Source organism: Ochotona princeps, chromosome 4 (genome assembly GCF_030435755.1).
Source record: "Ochotona princeps isolate mOchPri1 chromosome 4, mOchPri1.hap1, whole genome shotgun sequence".
Classification (NCBI taxonomy): Eukaryota; Metazoa; Chordata; class Mammalia; order Lagomorpha; family Ochotonidae; genus Ochotona; species Ochotona princeps.
The window spans coordinates 72209047-72221237 of NC_080835.1; the positions used below are offsets into that span (position 1 = coordinate 72209047).

Below are 12191 nucleotides of genomic sequence, written 5' to 3' on the forward strand. Positions count from 1 at the left end.
AAAGCATCTAAATCCTGCCCGCTCAAATTTAAACCACCTCCGCTCAGAGGATGCTAATGAAACACAACAGCCACAAATTATTGTTGTGCCAAGTGTGGGAGAAATCACAGGCTGGCTTCCTGATTCTCATGGCTCCAACGCTACAACACAGTAAACTGTGCCTCTGCATCTGGCAGGTGCTGTATGGTGTTTTGCTCTGCTTTCAGAAACTACATGACGAGAAGGATGAGGCAGGACACAAGTCCTCACCCACCGAGAGGAGGAGGCTCAGTGGATGAAGTTTAAAACCAGAAACTCAGGAGAAAGTGGCCTAGGCCCACTGTCCACAAAGATGAAAGTAAACCTGGGAACAAAGTGGCTGTCCCCAGGCAGGTGGTCGGTCACACCAGGGAACTGCTGTATTGAAGTGATATACCCTGTGGTCCTATCTAGCTTTTTTTTCAAAATGGAGCTAGTTACTATTTTTTTTTTTTACATTTGCTTATTTATTTCCATTTATGCGAAAGGCAGAGCCAACAGAGAGACAGACCTTGCTTCCACTGGTTCATGCCCAAATGCCTGCAACAGCTGAAGCTGAGCCAGGCCAAAGCCAGGAAGCAGGAACTCCATCTGGGTCTCCCTAGTGGGCAGCAGCAACCCCAGTACTTGACCCATCACCTGCTTCCTCCTTGGGCATGCATTAGCAGGCAGCTGAATCAGAAGCACAACTTGATCCCAGGCACCTGCCATGGGATGCAGGTATCTCAAGTGGCAGCTTATGCCTTATACCACAAGGCCATCCACCATTTCACATTTTTTTTAAACTATGGACATGTATTACTTGGATGAAAATAAACATAACTGGGCTTGACACAACAGCCTAGTAGCTAAATCCTTGTCTTGCATGCGCCAGGATCCCATATGGGCACCGGTTCATGTCCCAGCTGCTCCACTTCCCATTTAGATCCAGCTCCCTGCTTGTAGCCTGGAAAAGCAGTAGAGGATGGCCCAAAGCCTTGGGACCCTGAAACCACATGGGAAAGCCAGAAGAAGCCCTTGGTTCCTCACCTCAGATTGGCTCATCTCTAGCTATTGCAGTCATTTAGGGAGTGAACCAGCAGATGAAAGATCTTTTGCTCTGTGCCTTTTCTCTCTGTAAATATGCCTTTCCAATAAAAATAAATCAGTCTTTAAAAATAAAATAAACAGGGCCCGGCGGTGTGGCCTAGTGGCTAAAGTCCTCGCCTTGAACGCCCCGGGATCCCATATGGGCGCCGGTTCTAATCCAGGCAGCTACACTTCCCATCCAGCTCCCTGCTTGTGGCCTGGGAAGGCAGTCGAGGACGGCCCAAAGCTTTGAAACCCTGCACCCGTGTGGGATACCCGGAAGAGGCTCTGGGTTCCCGGCATCGGATCGGTGTGCACTGGCTGTTGTGGCTCACTTGGGGAGTGAATCATCAGATGGAAGATCTTCCTCTCTGTCTCTCCTCCTCTCTGTATATCCGACTTTGAAATAAAATAAATAAATCTTTAAAAAAAATAAATAAAATAAAATAAACATAACTATGAACAAGTATACGTAAGTGACAAATGAAAACTAAATGGGATGGGCCTTTGGCACAGAAGTTAATATGCTGCAAAGAATATCTGTATCCCAGAGGGGCTGAGTTCCAGCCCTGCCTCTGCTCTCCATTGTAGGTTACTGATGGTACGTATTCTAGGAAGCAGGATGGTGGCTCCAACAGTTGGCTCACTGCCACTCACCTGAGAGACCTGGACTGAATTCTCAGTTCTGGCTTCAGTCTGGCCCAGTCCCAGCTGCCACAGCATTTGGAGAGTAAACCGTACATGAGAAATCTCTCTCTCTTACTTTTCTTCCAACCTTTCCCTTTCATTTCCCTCGACCCCCACTTCTTCACTCCCTTCTCCTCTCAAAATAAACTTTGTGAAAAGAGAGTGTGAAGGGTGTGGCTGTGGTATAGCAGGCTAATCCTCTGCCTCTGGCACTGGCATCCCATACGGGTGTCAAAGCTGCTCCACTTCTGATTCAGCTCCCTGTCAATAGCCTGGGAAAGCAAAAGAGGATTGCCCAAGTCCTGCACCCATATGGGAGACCCAGAAAAAGAAGTTAATGGCTCCTGATTTTGGATTGGCCTATTTCTGGCCTTAGCAACCATTTGGGGGGTGAACCAGAGGATGAAAGACCCCTCTGTAATTCTGACCTTCAGGTAAAATAAATAAATCTTTTAACAACAAAAAGGAACTCTTTCAAACTCAAAAAAAAAAAAAAAAAAAAGGGATGGAATGGGTGAATGAGTGGCTGGGCATTTGGCACACATTAGCTAACTCACTGCTTGGGACACCTGGAACCTGCATCAGAATGCTTGTGTCTGAATCCCTGTACCACTCGTGAACATAGCTTCCTGTAAATGTGCACTCCGGGAGGCAGCAGGTGATGGTTCAAAAAGTTGGGTCCCTGCCATTCATGTGGGAGAACTGGATTGGAGCCCAGGACTGTCTCTGAGATAGACACTTTATTTATTTGTTTATTTATTTATCCATCTATTTATTTTTATTATTGTTAAAAAGTCAGACATGCAGAGAGGAGGAGAGACAGAGAGGAACATCTTCCATCTGTCACTCCCCAAGCAGCCGCAATGGCTGGAGCTGAGCGGTTCCAAAGCCAGGAGCCAGGAACCTCTTACAGGTTTCCCTCATGGGTGCAGGGTCCCAAGGCCCTGGGCTGTCCTCGACTACTTTCCCAGGCCACAAGCAGGGAGCTGGATGGGAAGTGGGGCCTCTGGAATTAGAACCGGTGCCCATATGGGATCCTGGGTGTACAAGCTGAGGGCTTTACCCACTATACTATCACGCTGGGCCCAAGATGATAGATACTTTATGCCACCTTCAGGCTATGGCAGGAAAACAACTCAAGAAAGATGATTTGAATAAACTGTGGGCAAATCAGTCCTACTCCTCCTGGCTTCAATCCTTCCCACCAGCCAACAAAATCCTTCCCTCACCGCATTTATGGAAAATTACAAACTCCTAACATGGCTAATTTGCTAACGTGCTTGGGGACCGAAGGGGGGAGACAGGCATGCTGAGGACTTTGTTCTGCCAGGCCTTCACCAAATCAGTGGTTAGCAGGAAAATAATACATTGCTGGCACCTAGCTGCTCATCTTCTACAGATGGCCATTAACTCTGTGTGCGGGACTGTGCATGGCATTGTCCTTCAGAGGGGATATACTTGCTGCCATTGGGCTAATTAAAACTTTCAGGGTAATCTGCAGCTTATCTGATATTTATAGCACTACAGTAGTTATTAGGGCTAACGCAGAACCAACACGTGCCAGCAATTAGAAACCAGAGGGAACAACTGGGCACACTCATTGCCGGGCCACAGCAAAAGAGCAGCCGGGGAAATTCAGATTGATTCCCATGGTCTCTAATACAACTTGGCTTCTTCTGAAGGAAAAATATGGTGGCTGGAAAAAGGGTCAGAATGACCAGGCAAACAAAATCCTTCAGCAGACCCCAGTAAGGGGAGGGAGTGAGACATTCAGGAAGGTCTGACATAGATTTTATCCACTGGGCTTCCCGGGGACCTTGGAAGAGGCAGGAGAAGCAGCAGCCCACTGGCTGTCAGAGATTAAACTTCCAAGCCTTCTGAGAGTGTTCATTAGCTGTCTAGTCCTGTGTGACTCATAAAAGGGAAGAAGTTCAGGGCTGCAGGACAAAGGTGCACATGTGGAAGGACCCCTCTCCAGAATCTGCTCACGGGAAAGGCTGCCCAAATTATTAGGAGAGTGCCCATATCCTGCATAGCTGCCAAGATCAGTAAGACCCTGTCCACCCTCAAGACTTAACCATCGTCAGACCCTGGGACCTACCCATGAATTATAGTTAGAATTGGGGAAGGAAGTCATAGATACCCCAGCCTTAGCTTGCAGGTGATATGGTGCAAGACATTTGAAGCACACATCACCCTCTATGATCATCAATGAGGTGGTTAAGAGATCAATAGTCAGTGAGAGAGAGGATGAACAGCAGGAAAGCAGACCTGAGGGCTGCACTGAGATATCACCTCCACCTGCTCCCTCCCTGCCAAATCCACCAAGGCCTTGGGCCATAGACTGTCTAAGCAGCCTACCTGATTGAGCAGCTGCATCTTGCCAGGCCCTGCAGGAAGCCCTCTGCTGGAGCTCAGCTCGACTAGCCCCTGTATGTGGGGGCTGCTGCTGGACTGGACTTGCTGAGAGGACTCCAGGCCATTTGAGGTAAGAGCCTCCTCCTGAGGAAGTTCCAGTGGCTCTGGCCCCTGGGTTAGAAACCTGTGGTTCCTCTCCATGGCTTTGAGGGCCTCAGGCTCATCCTCACTGCACAGCCCCGAACACCTAGCTGCCATGCAGCAGACCATGCTGGTGATGTCTTGGCAAGGCATTTCTTGCATGCTCTCGGGCAGCCCCAGGCCCTCCAGGCGCCGGGAGATCTTGGCCATCTGCAGGATGTGCTGGTAGAACCTCTGGTCCTCCGAGTAGTCTTCACTGTCTGAGTGCTCCTCAGCAGGGCTGTGCATGGGAGACAACTGCCGTGCCAGCAAGGGACTTAAGTGCTGACCTATGGCTCCGGAGCCTGACTGACCCATGTTCCAGACAAATTCCTGTGGTCTCGGCAGGTCCCAGGGCAGGTTGTTCATCTCAACCAGGACCTCAGAGCCAAGGTGGGAGGCCAGGCTATTGCTGCAACTGCTGCTTTCCCCATCAGGCTCAGAACCACTAGCCTTCCTATCTCCATAAGAGGACTCCAAGGGCACTGGGGGAGTTCTCTTCTCCCCTGCAGGAGACCCTGCCAGGGTACCCTCAGAAGGGGCAGTCTGAGTTGGTTGTGCCTCCTTCCTGGCAGGTGCTACTAGGAACAGTCCCTGAGACATGTCTTCAGCCAAGGCCCTCGTAGCCTCAAGGTCAATGGACTCGGCTTCCTTGCAGCTCCCTGAGGTGTCCTTGGTGATGAGCTTGGCGAACTGCCCTCTCCACAATCCTGTGGACTCTCTCCTCTGCCTCCCATTGCCCATGCTCCCCTCATCCCCTGTAACTCCTCGCCAGCTCAGGTCTTCTGCTGGGCTCCTCTCCAACAATAGCAACTTGCTCTTCCTGCTAGGAAGCAGGTGATGAGAAGAAAAAAGAGACAGGGAGGTTTCCTCCTCCGATGGCAAGGGAAGAGGGCTCTGGCCCTTGTCCCCCCCAGGGCCAGTGGAGCTCAGTTTGACTATGCTGTGGTTGTGCTGCTCCCCTTTCGGCTGTGGGCCCTTGGTGGTTTCCGAAAGCTGCAGGTGGGCAGGGGTCTGGCTCCTGCATTCTAATGTATCCTGCCCACCCTGCAGAGGCTTCACATCCTGAGGGTCTGGAGTGCCACGTTTCTCATGTCTGGTCATCTTTTCCAGCTCTTCTATTTCAGGATCTGAAAGCCCCAGGTTGATTTTCTCTGCCGGCTTCGGGGGTTTCTCCAGACCCTGCTGATCACCTATTTCTGGCCTGCATTGGCCTGGGGCCCTCCCTAAGATTTTCTCCACATCAGCAAAGATCTGTTGAGTTCGGAAAGCTTGGCCCTTGGATATTGGATGCAGCTTGCTGGGGAGGGCACCCAAGAAAGGCCGGGGCGGGTCACCTAGCATGCATGGGCTCTTCCCTTTCTTAAAGAAGCCCTTTCTTCTAGCCTGCGTCTCCTGGTCTAGGTCCAGATCAGCAAGCCCAGGTGCTGGGATAGGGGACGGGCCACGGAGAAAAGAGGAAGCCAGAAGTCCCTGCTCAGGCTGCATTTCCTAGACAGATATATAAACATGTAGAGAGAACTAAGAAAAAGCACTTGATTTATCCTTGCTACCTCAACCCCTGGAGAAGCCTAGAAAGAAACCCGCCCTCTGTTTCAAGTAAAACATCACCAAAAAGGGAAAAAAAGCTAAAACCTCTCTTGGACTGAAAATCTGTTGTTTTTCTGGGCTCCAGTTTCAGTCTCTATAAAGAAGGGGGCTGGATAAGATCAGTGGCTTACAGACCTTGCTCTGTGGAGCCTGGGGGGCTTGGTAGCTCCAGGGCCACTACAGTGTGCTGTGATGGCAAAAGGCCACTAAGACCCACACCCCAGGTTCAATTATAGCAGCTCCATTCCATATTTTATAAGGTGGATCTCTACAGAAAACACAAAGACAGAGCTTCGTTACCAACAAAAGAAGTGATCATCACCAGTCCAATTATCTCTAAGGTCTCCCACAGAACTACGTCTGGTTAACATTGTTAAAATCCACCAACCTCACTGGGGCCTCCAAAAAACTCCAAGATAAATGATAAAAGAAGCATCGACAGCAGTCTGAGGCTGGAAACTCAGTCTAGAGTCTGAACACCAAAGACACAAGGTGACATCACTTGGGAAAAATTCAAGCAGTTTGTACACTTCAGAGTGAGAAGAAACCCTGAAATACCAACCAGCCCTACAAACACTTAAAGAGTGAACCTGACCATGCATGCTCACCTCCAGAGAGCCCAAACCAGTAAGCCCAGGTCACCCACCTGCCAAGCCGATGTTCCCTGGACAAGTGCAAGCCTCAAGTTCCTGTCTTGAACCCTGAAAGCCAGATAGTCAAGGGTTGTCCAACCGCCCTAATTTCCTGAAACCTCAGAAGGGCCAGGGATCCCAGAAGCACAGCCAGAATTCGGGTCTGCCACTTAACCCTCCACCCCAGCAACTATACTTCACTGCCTCTCCACCTTTAGTCATGCCAGGGTTCTACCAGATGTCCAATTTTCATTTCACATCATCCTGAGTTGGTGAGAAGTCCACCAGTCACCTTCTGCCTATCAAATACTTAATACTAGAAAAATTCTACCTCTTTGGAGATTGCCTGTCCTCTTTTCTGCATTTGGAGGAATGGGCTTATTACTGTGTTGCTCAGAACCATGAGAAAGCGATATGTGAGGAAGTTGACAGCTTGGACATGATAAAAAGGAGCCCATTCATCACCACCCATTCAGAGCCAAAACTGACACCAGGGGAGAGAAGGAAGATAGATGAACTCCTTGCTGAGAAGTAAGAGCCAGGCTCTGGTGCACAATAAAGGCTATCAACAAAAGAGAAACACAACTGGATCATGGACAGAATTGAAAACATATTCCTGGCACCCCTCTGCAACCCTCTGTCGCTGCATGCCCAGCTGCATGGAGGCAGGAGCTTCTCTTCAGTTCAGCTCCAAGGCTCAGTGGCTCCTCCTGACACACAGGACAGACAGCTCCAACGATGAGAAAGAGCACCAGCACTCTAAACACAAAAGCTGCCGGGATCAGCAAGCGTGCTGCCATCAAAACCTAGCTACCCACCACTAGACACACTGGCACCAAATCATCCACAGAGCAGAGAGAGCAGATAACGCCAAAGCTTTTCTTTTGGGTCTTCAAGGCGCTAGTGTGTGACAGGTGAATTCCCGCTACTTTAAGACAAAGAATCGTACTAGCATGACTTAGGACATGCAGCCACAGAGGCTCCGCGGAGACCATCACGTCCCAAGATACCGCTCACCAGTGTCCTTGGCACACCACTCTCTCTCTCACCAACCCTGAGCAATGGGTACTTCCCAAGGCACTGGAAGACAGCCACCAGCTAGAGATGATAGCAAAAAAACTGCCAGATGACAGTCACAACCCAGATAAAGTGCTATCCAAAGTGCATGCACAGAAGGCTGGTTTCTTATCCTCCCACTTGGACACCTAGGGGCTCCCAGCATCCCCTCAGGTTTCAGCCCTGGCCTCTGTAGGAATTGCCATCCACTGACTTACCAGGGAACTTTTAGAGCTCTCCTTGTCCTTCTTCTCTTTCTTCTCCTTTTTCTTTTTCTTGTCTTTCTTCTTAGTGGCCCCAGGAGTTGACAGCTTTCCCCGCTCTTGGATCACCAAGTTTCGATAATGTTCGTCGCATGGATGGTCCCAGGTGGACTGCCCATTGGCAAAGTTGAAATAGTAAATGTCACCTGTGATGTCCTGGCTGGGAATAAGCGAAGTTTGGAAGTTAGTCCCTGTTGAGGTCCAAAATTACTTAGGGGGCAAAACAGGGGTGGGAAGGGCAGGTGGAAAAGACAAGAGAAAGGGAAGAAAAAAAAAAAAGGAAAAGGGCAACAATGTGGCATAGTGGGTTAAACTACATATGCAATGCTGGCATCCCATATGAGTGCCAGTTTGAGTCCTAGCTGTTCCACTTTCAATCCAGCTATTTGCTAATACACCTGGGAAAGAAGCAGAGGACAGTCCAAGTCCTTGGGCCCCGGGACCCACATGAGAAACCCAGAAGTGCCCGCTTCTGACTTCAGCCTGCTCCAGCCCAGCCACTGCGGCCATCGAGGGAATAAACCAACAGATGTAAGATCTCTCTTCCTCTCCTTCTCAAATAAATTTATTTACTTTTCAAACAAATACAATAAATCCTTGGGGAAATAAAGAAAGAAAGGGGAAGAGGGAAAAGAAGATGGCATGAGTTGGGGTGGTGGGGAGGAGAGAACTCGTACAAAATTAAAGGGTGCCATTGGCTCTAAGAAGAAGGAATTCACTTGGATATAGGGACAGTCAGTTGAGATACCTATGAACCTCTCCAGCTAGAAATGTATAACCACTGGAGTTCCTGGGAATTCTTACTAGGCTAGAGAAGGTATAAATTTGGCTTTATTTATAAGATGTATAAACAGTATAGTATCTTGGAAACAGACACTAAGGCAGACTTTGCCTAATATTTTTAAATAATCTGAAGGGGAAAAGGCATTGTGAAATCTCTGGTTTTACAGAAGACCAAACTTAGCAGAAGCTAAATTCTAAGCTAGTGAGGATCAACAGTAGAAGAAAGTAACGTAGGTGCTGTATTTCAATAATCTATGTTTCAGCTCAGAGAAGTTCAAAGTGAACCAGCCGCCATTAACAATAGCTCATTAAGACAGCTAACAGGAATAACAATATAAAAGGGAAACTGCCCAGGAATAAACTTTAAATGTATAACATCTTTACATAGCCTCATTAAAAAGTTAGGAAAGAAAGGATAATGCAACGGTAAAAGCATTCCATGTTCTTAAACAGAAAGACTTGACTTCATAAGATGCTTAACACAGAAATTCAGTGCAATCCCAACGAGGTTCTTTATGAAGTTAAACTCAATTCCAACAAGAAGGGGAATGGAGCAAAGCAAGCAGGAAAATAAACAAAGCGAAAAATAATGACAGAAGCTATTAAAATGACCAATAAGCGCATGTGAAGAAGTTTAGCATCACTAAATTAGGAGAATATAAATCAAAACTATCACGAAAAACACCACCTCACACCTGTCAGTATGGCTATTACCAAAATCCCAGAAAATACCAAATGTTAGCAAAAATGTGGCAGAAACTGAAACACATTGCTGGTGATATAGCACTGTGGAAAACGAACAGAGAAACAGGTGAACAGAATAACAGGTGAACAGAATGTGATACACACACATACATTGGAAGACCACTCAGCCTTAACAAAAGCATTCAGTCCTGTCTTGAAAACGCCATGCTCTGGCTCAGTGAAAAAAGTCAAGGACGGACACTGCCACTTGAGGGGTTAAGTTTCTACTTGGGATGCCTGTGTCCACTATCAAAGCGCTGGTCTGAGTGCCACTGCTCCACTTCTACTCCAGCTCCCTGTGAATATACCGGGAAGGCAGCACAAGATGACAGGGTTCTTGAGATCCACCCACATATGCGGAATTTCTAGGTGCTGGCTTCAGCTTGGCCCTCTCTCTCCTCTGCCCTCCACTTCTCTGCCTTTCAAAAAAAATGTTGGAAAAAAAAAAATCCAGGTCCAAAAGAACAATACTGCATGATTCCTCTTACATGCAGTACCTAGGTTTTAGGAACAGAAATGTATTAACAGTGACTGATTATTGGGAAAGACTGGGGTTATTTAATAGATACAGAGTTCCAGTTTAGCAAGATAATTTTTTCACAATATTTTAGGAATGTACCAATTAATACTAATTAACCATGAGAAAGAAGGTAAAAGACAACATGCATGCAAAGTTCTAATTACTTTTTCTTGTGGGGGATGCCTTTTTTATCTTAAGATATTTCAAACAACCCAGAAAAGTATAAAGAATTCAAGCAGTACACATTGATCTAACAAATTTTAACATTTTGAGATACATACTTCATACTTAGGTCATATGTATGCATTATACACATATACATGTTTTAATAAATCTTTTTTAAGGATTTCTTTATTTATATAAAAGATAGAGTAACATAGAGTAACAGACACAAAGAGTTCTTCCATCTGCTTCACTTTCCAAATGGCCACAATGACCAGAGCTGGGCAGGTCCAAAGCCAGCAGCCAGGAGCTTCTTCTGGGTCTCCCAAGTAAATGTAGGGGCCCAAGAATTTAGGTCATATTCTGCTGCTTTCTGAGGCACATTAGCAGGGAGCTAGATTGGAAGTAGAGCAAGCACGACTTGAACTAGCACTCATGTGGGATGCTGGTGCCACTGATGGAGGCTTAATTTACTATGCCACAGCATTAGCCCCTATAATTCTTTCTTTAAACCAAAGATATTAATATCATATAACAAGGAATTCATGACAAGAAAAGCATATATTTTTGGTTACAATACCTGCCAGCATACGCAAAAGCTGGGCTGGGAGAGGACCTGGTAGGGGTTCTTTGGGATCGCCCTGGCTAGTGGGCGAGTGCACGCCAAAGCCAGATCTGAGGACATGCCAGGTAGGCTTTCTTGGGGGCACTGCCAATTAGACCACAACACTCAATCTTCAACCTCAGAGGAATCACACAACATGTGGTCCAATCCCAGAGCACAAGCTGCAGGACTGGGACACTCAGTTGCTGACTCCCACGCAAAAATAAAGAACATACCCAGCGGCACACAAAAGGTAAGCCAGCCAGCTCATCTAAGCTAATAGAAGACTTTGAGTACCTCTTCAAAGATGGAAGGAGCAGATTGGACAACACTCAAGGCCACATTTTACAGCAAATACATAGGTTGTGGGCATACTGAGATGAATATGGACAGCCATCAGGCCTTAGAATTTCTTACCTCTGGTGCAACAAAGCCAACAACTTCTCCAAACAATCAAAATCAAAGAACACCCCTGGAACATTCTTCCCCTCATTGGGGTCTCTAATGCAACATCAAATGACCATCTCCATCCCCTGGCACTGATGTACTCTGACAGCAAGGAGCCTTGGACACAGGAGGGAAGACGGAAACATTTATCTCACCCCTTTTCCCCCATCCCCAATCTAAACTGCTTCATCCTACCCGGAAGCCCACATGGACCTGCAACTCCCATCACCTTTGTAACAAATATTAAAACAAAACTGAATAAAGAGTACATTATTATGTAAGGAAGATTATTCAGTAAAAACATAAGTTTGTTGTCAAAAATAAGGCATCCACACATTTTTGTTTGTTTTTAAATACACCAGCTTCCACATGGCAAAAAACATGTGGAACTTGTGTTTCTGTGTTTGGTTTATTTCACTTAGTATAATGATCTCCAGTTGTATCAATCTTATTCCAAATGTGAGAATCTGATTCCTTTTCATGGCTAAGTAATAGTTCATTCTGTATATATGCCACATTTTCTTTATCATTAGCTGATGAACATCTTGGTTGATTTTGTATTTTTACCATTGCGAATTGGGTTACAATAAACATAGGAGTTCAAGTATCTCTCATGTGCTGACTTCCTATCTCTGGGTTTATTCCCAGAAGTGGGAAAGTCAGGCCATGTGATTGGTCTATTTTTGCTTCTTTGAGGAATCTCTTTACTGTTTTCCATAATGGCTGTACCAATTGGCATTACCACCAAAAGTATATTATGACTCCCTTTTCTCCACACCCTCACCAATATGTCCTGTTTTCACTTTTGGGTAAAAGCCCTGCTTACTGGAATATTACCTCATTGTGGTTTTTAATTTGCATTTCCCTGATGGCTGCTGTTACTGAGCAATTTTTGATGTTTGTTGGCCATTCCTATTTATCATTTGAAAAAATGTCTACTCAGATTCTTTGCCCATTCCTTAACTGAGCTGTTTTGTTGTGGCTGAATTCCTAGAGCACCTTATACATTCTGGATAGTAATCCTTTCTCAATTCATATTTCTCAAAAATGTATTCCAGTCTGTTGGTTGTCTCTTCACT

The 12191-nt window shown here is 46.5% G+C and overlaps 1 protein-coding gene across 8 annotated transcripts in view; it reads right to left on the minus strand.

Annotated features, from left to right (window-relative positions):
• CEP164 (centrosomal protein 164) overlaps positions 1-12191 on the minus strand; it is a 71766-nt gene that overhangs the window by 34742 nt on the left and 24833 nt on the right. For 6 of the 8 annotated variants that reach the window (XM_058663855.1, XM_058663854.1, XM_058663852.1 and 3 more), the window contains exons 4-5: positions 7808-8012; positions 4135-5802 (exon numbers count right to left, since the gene is read on the minus strand). In XM_058663855.1, coding sequence (XP_058519838.1) covers positions 4135-5802; positions 7808-8012 — 1873 coding nt within the window. The remainder of the gene's footprint in view (positions 1-4134; positions 5803-7807; positions 8013-12191) is intronic. The other 2 variants (XM_058663858.1, XM_058663856.1) reach the window with 1 other exon arrangement.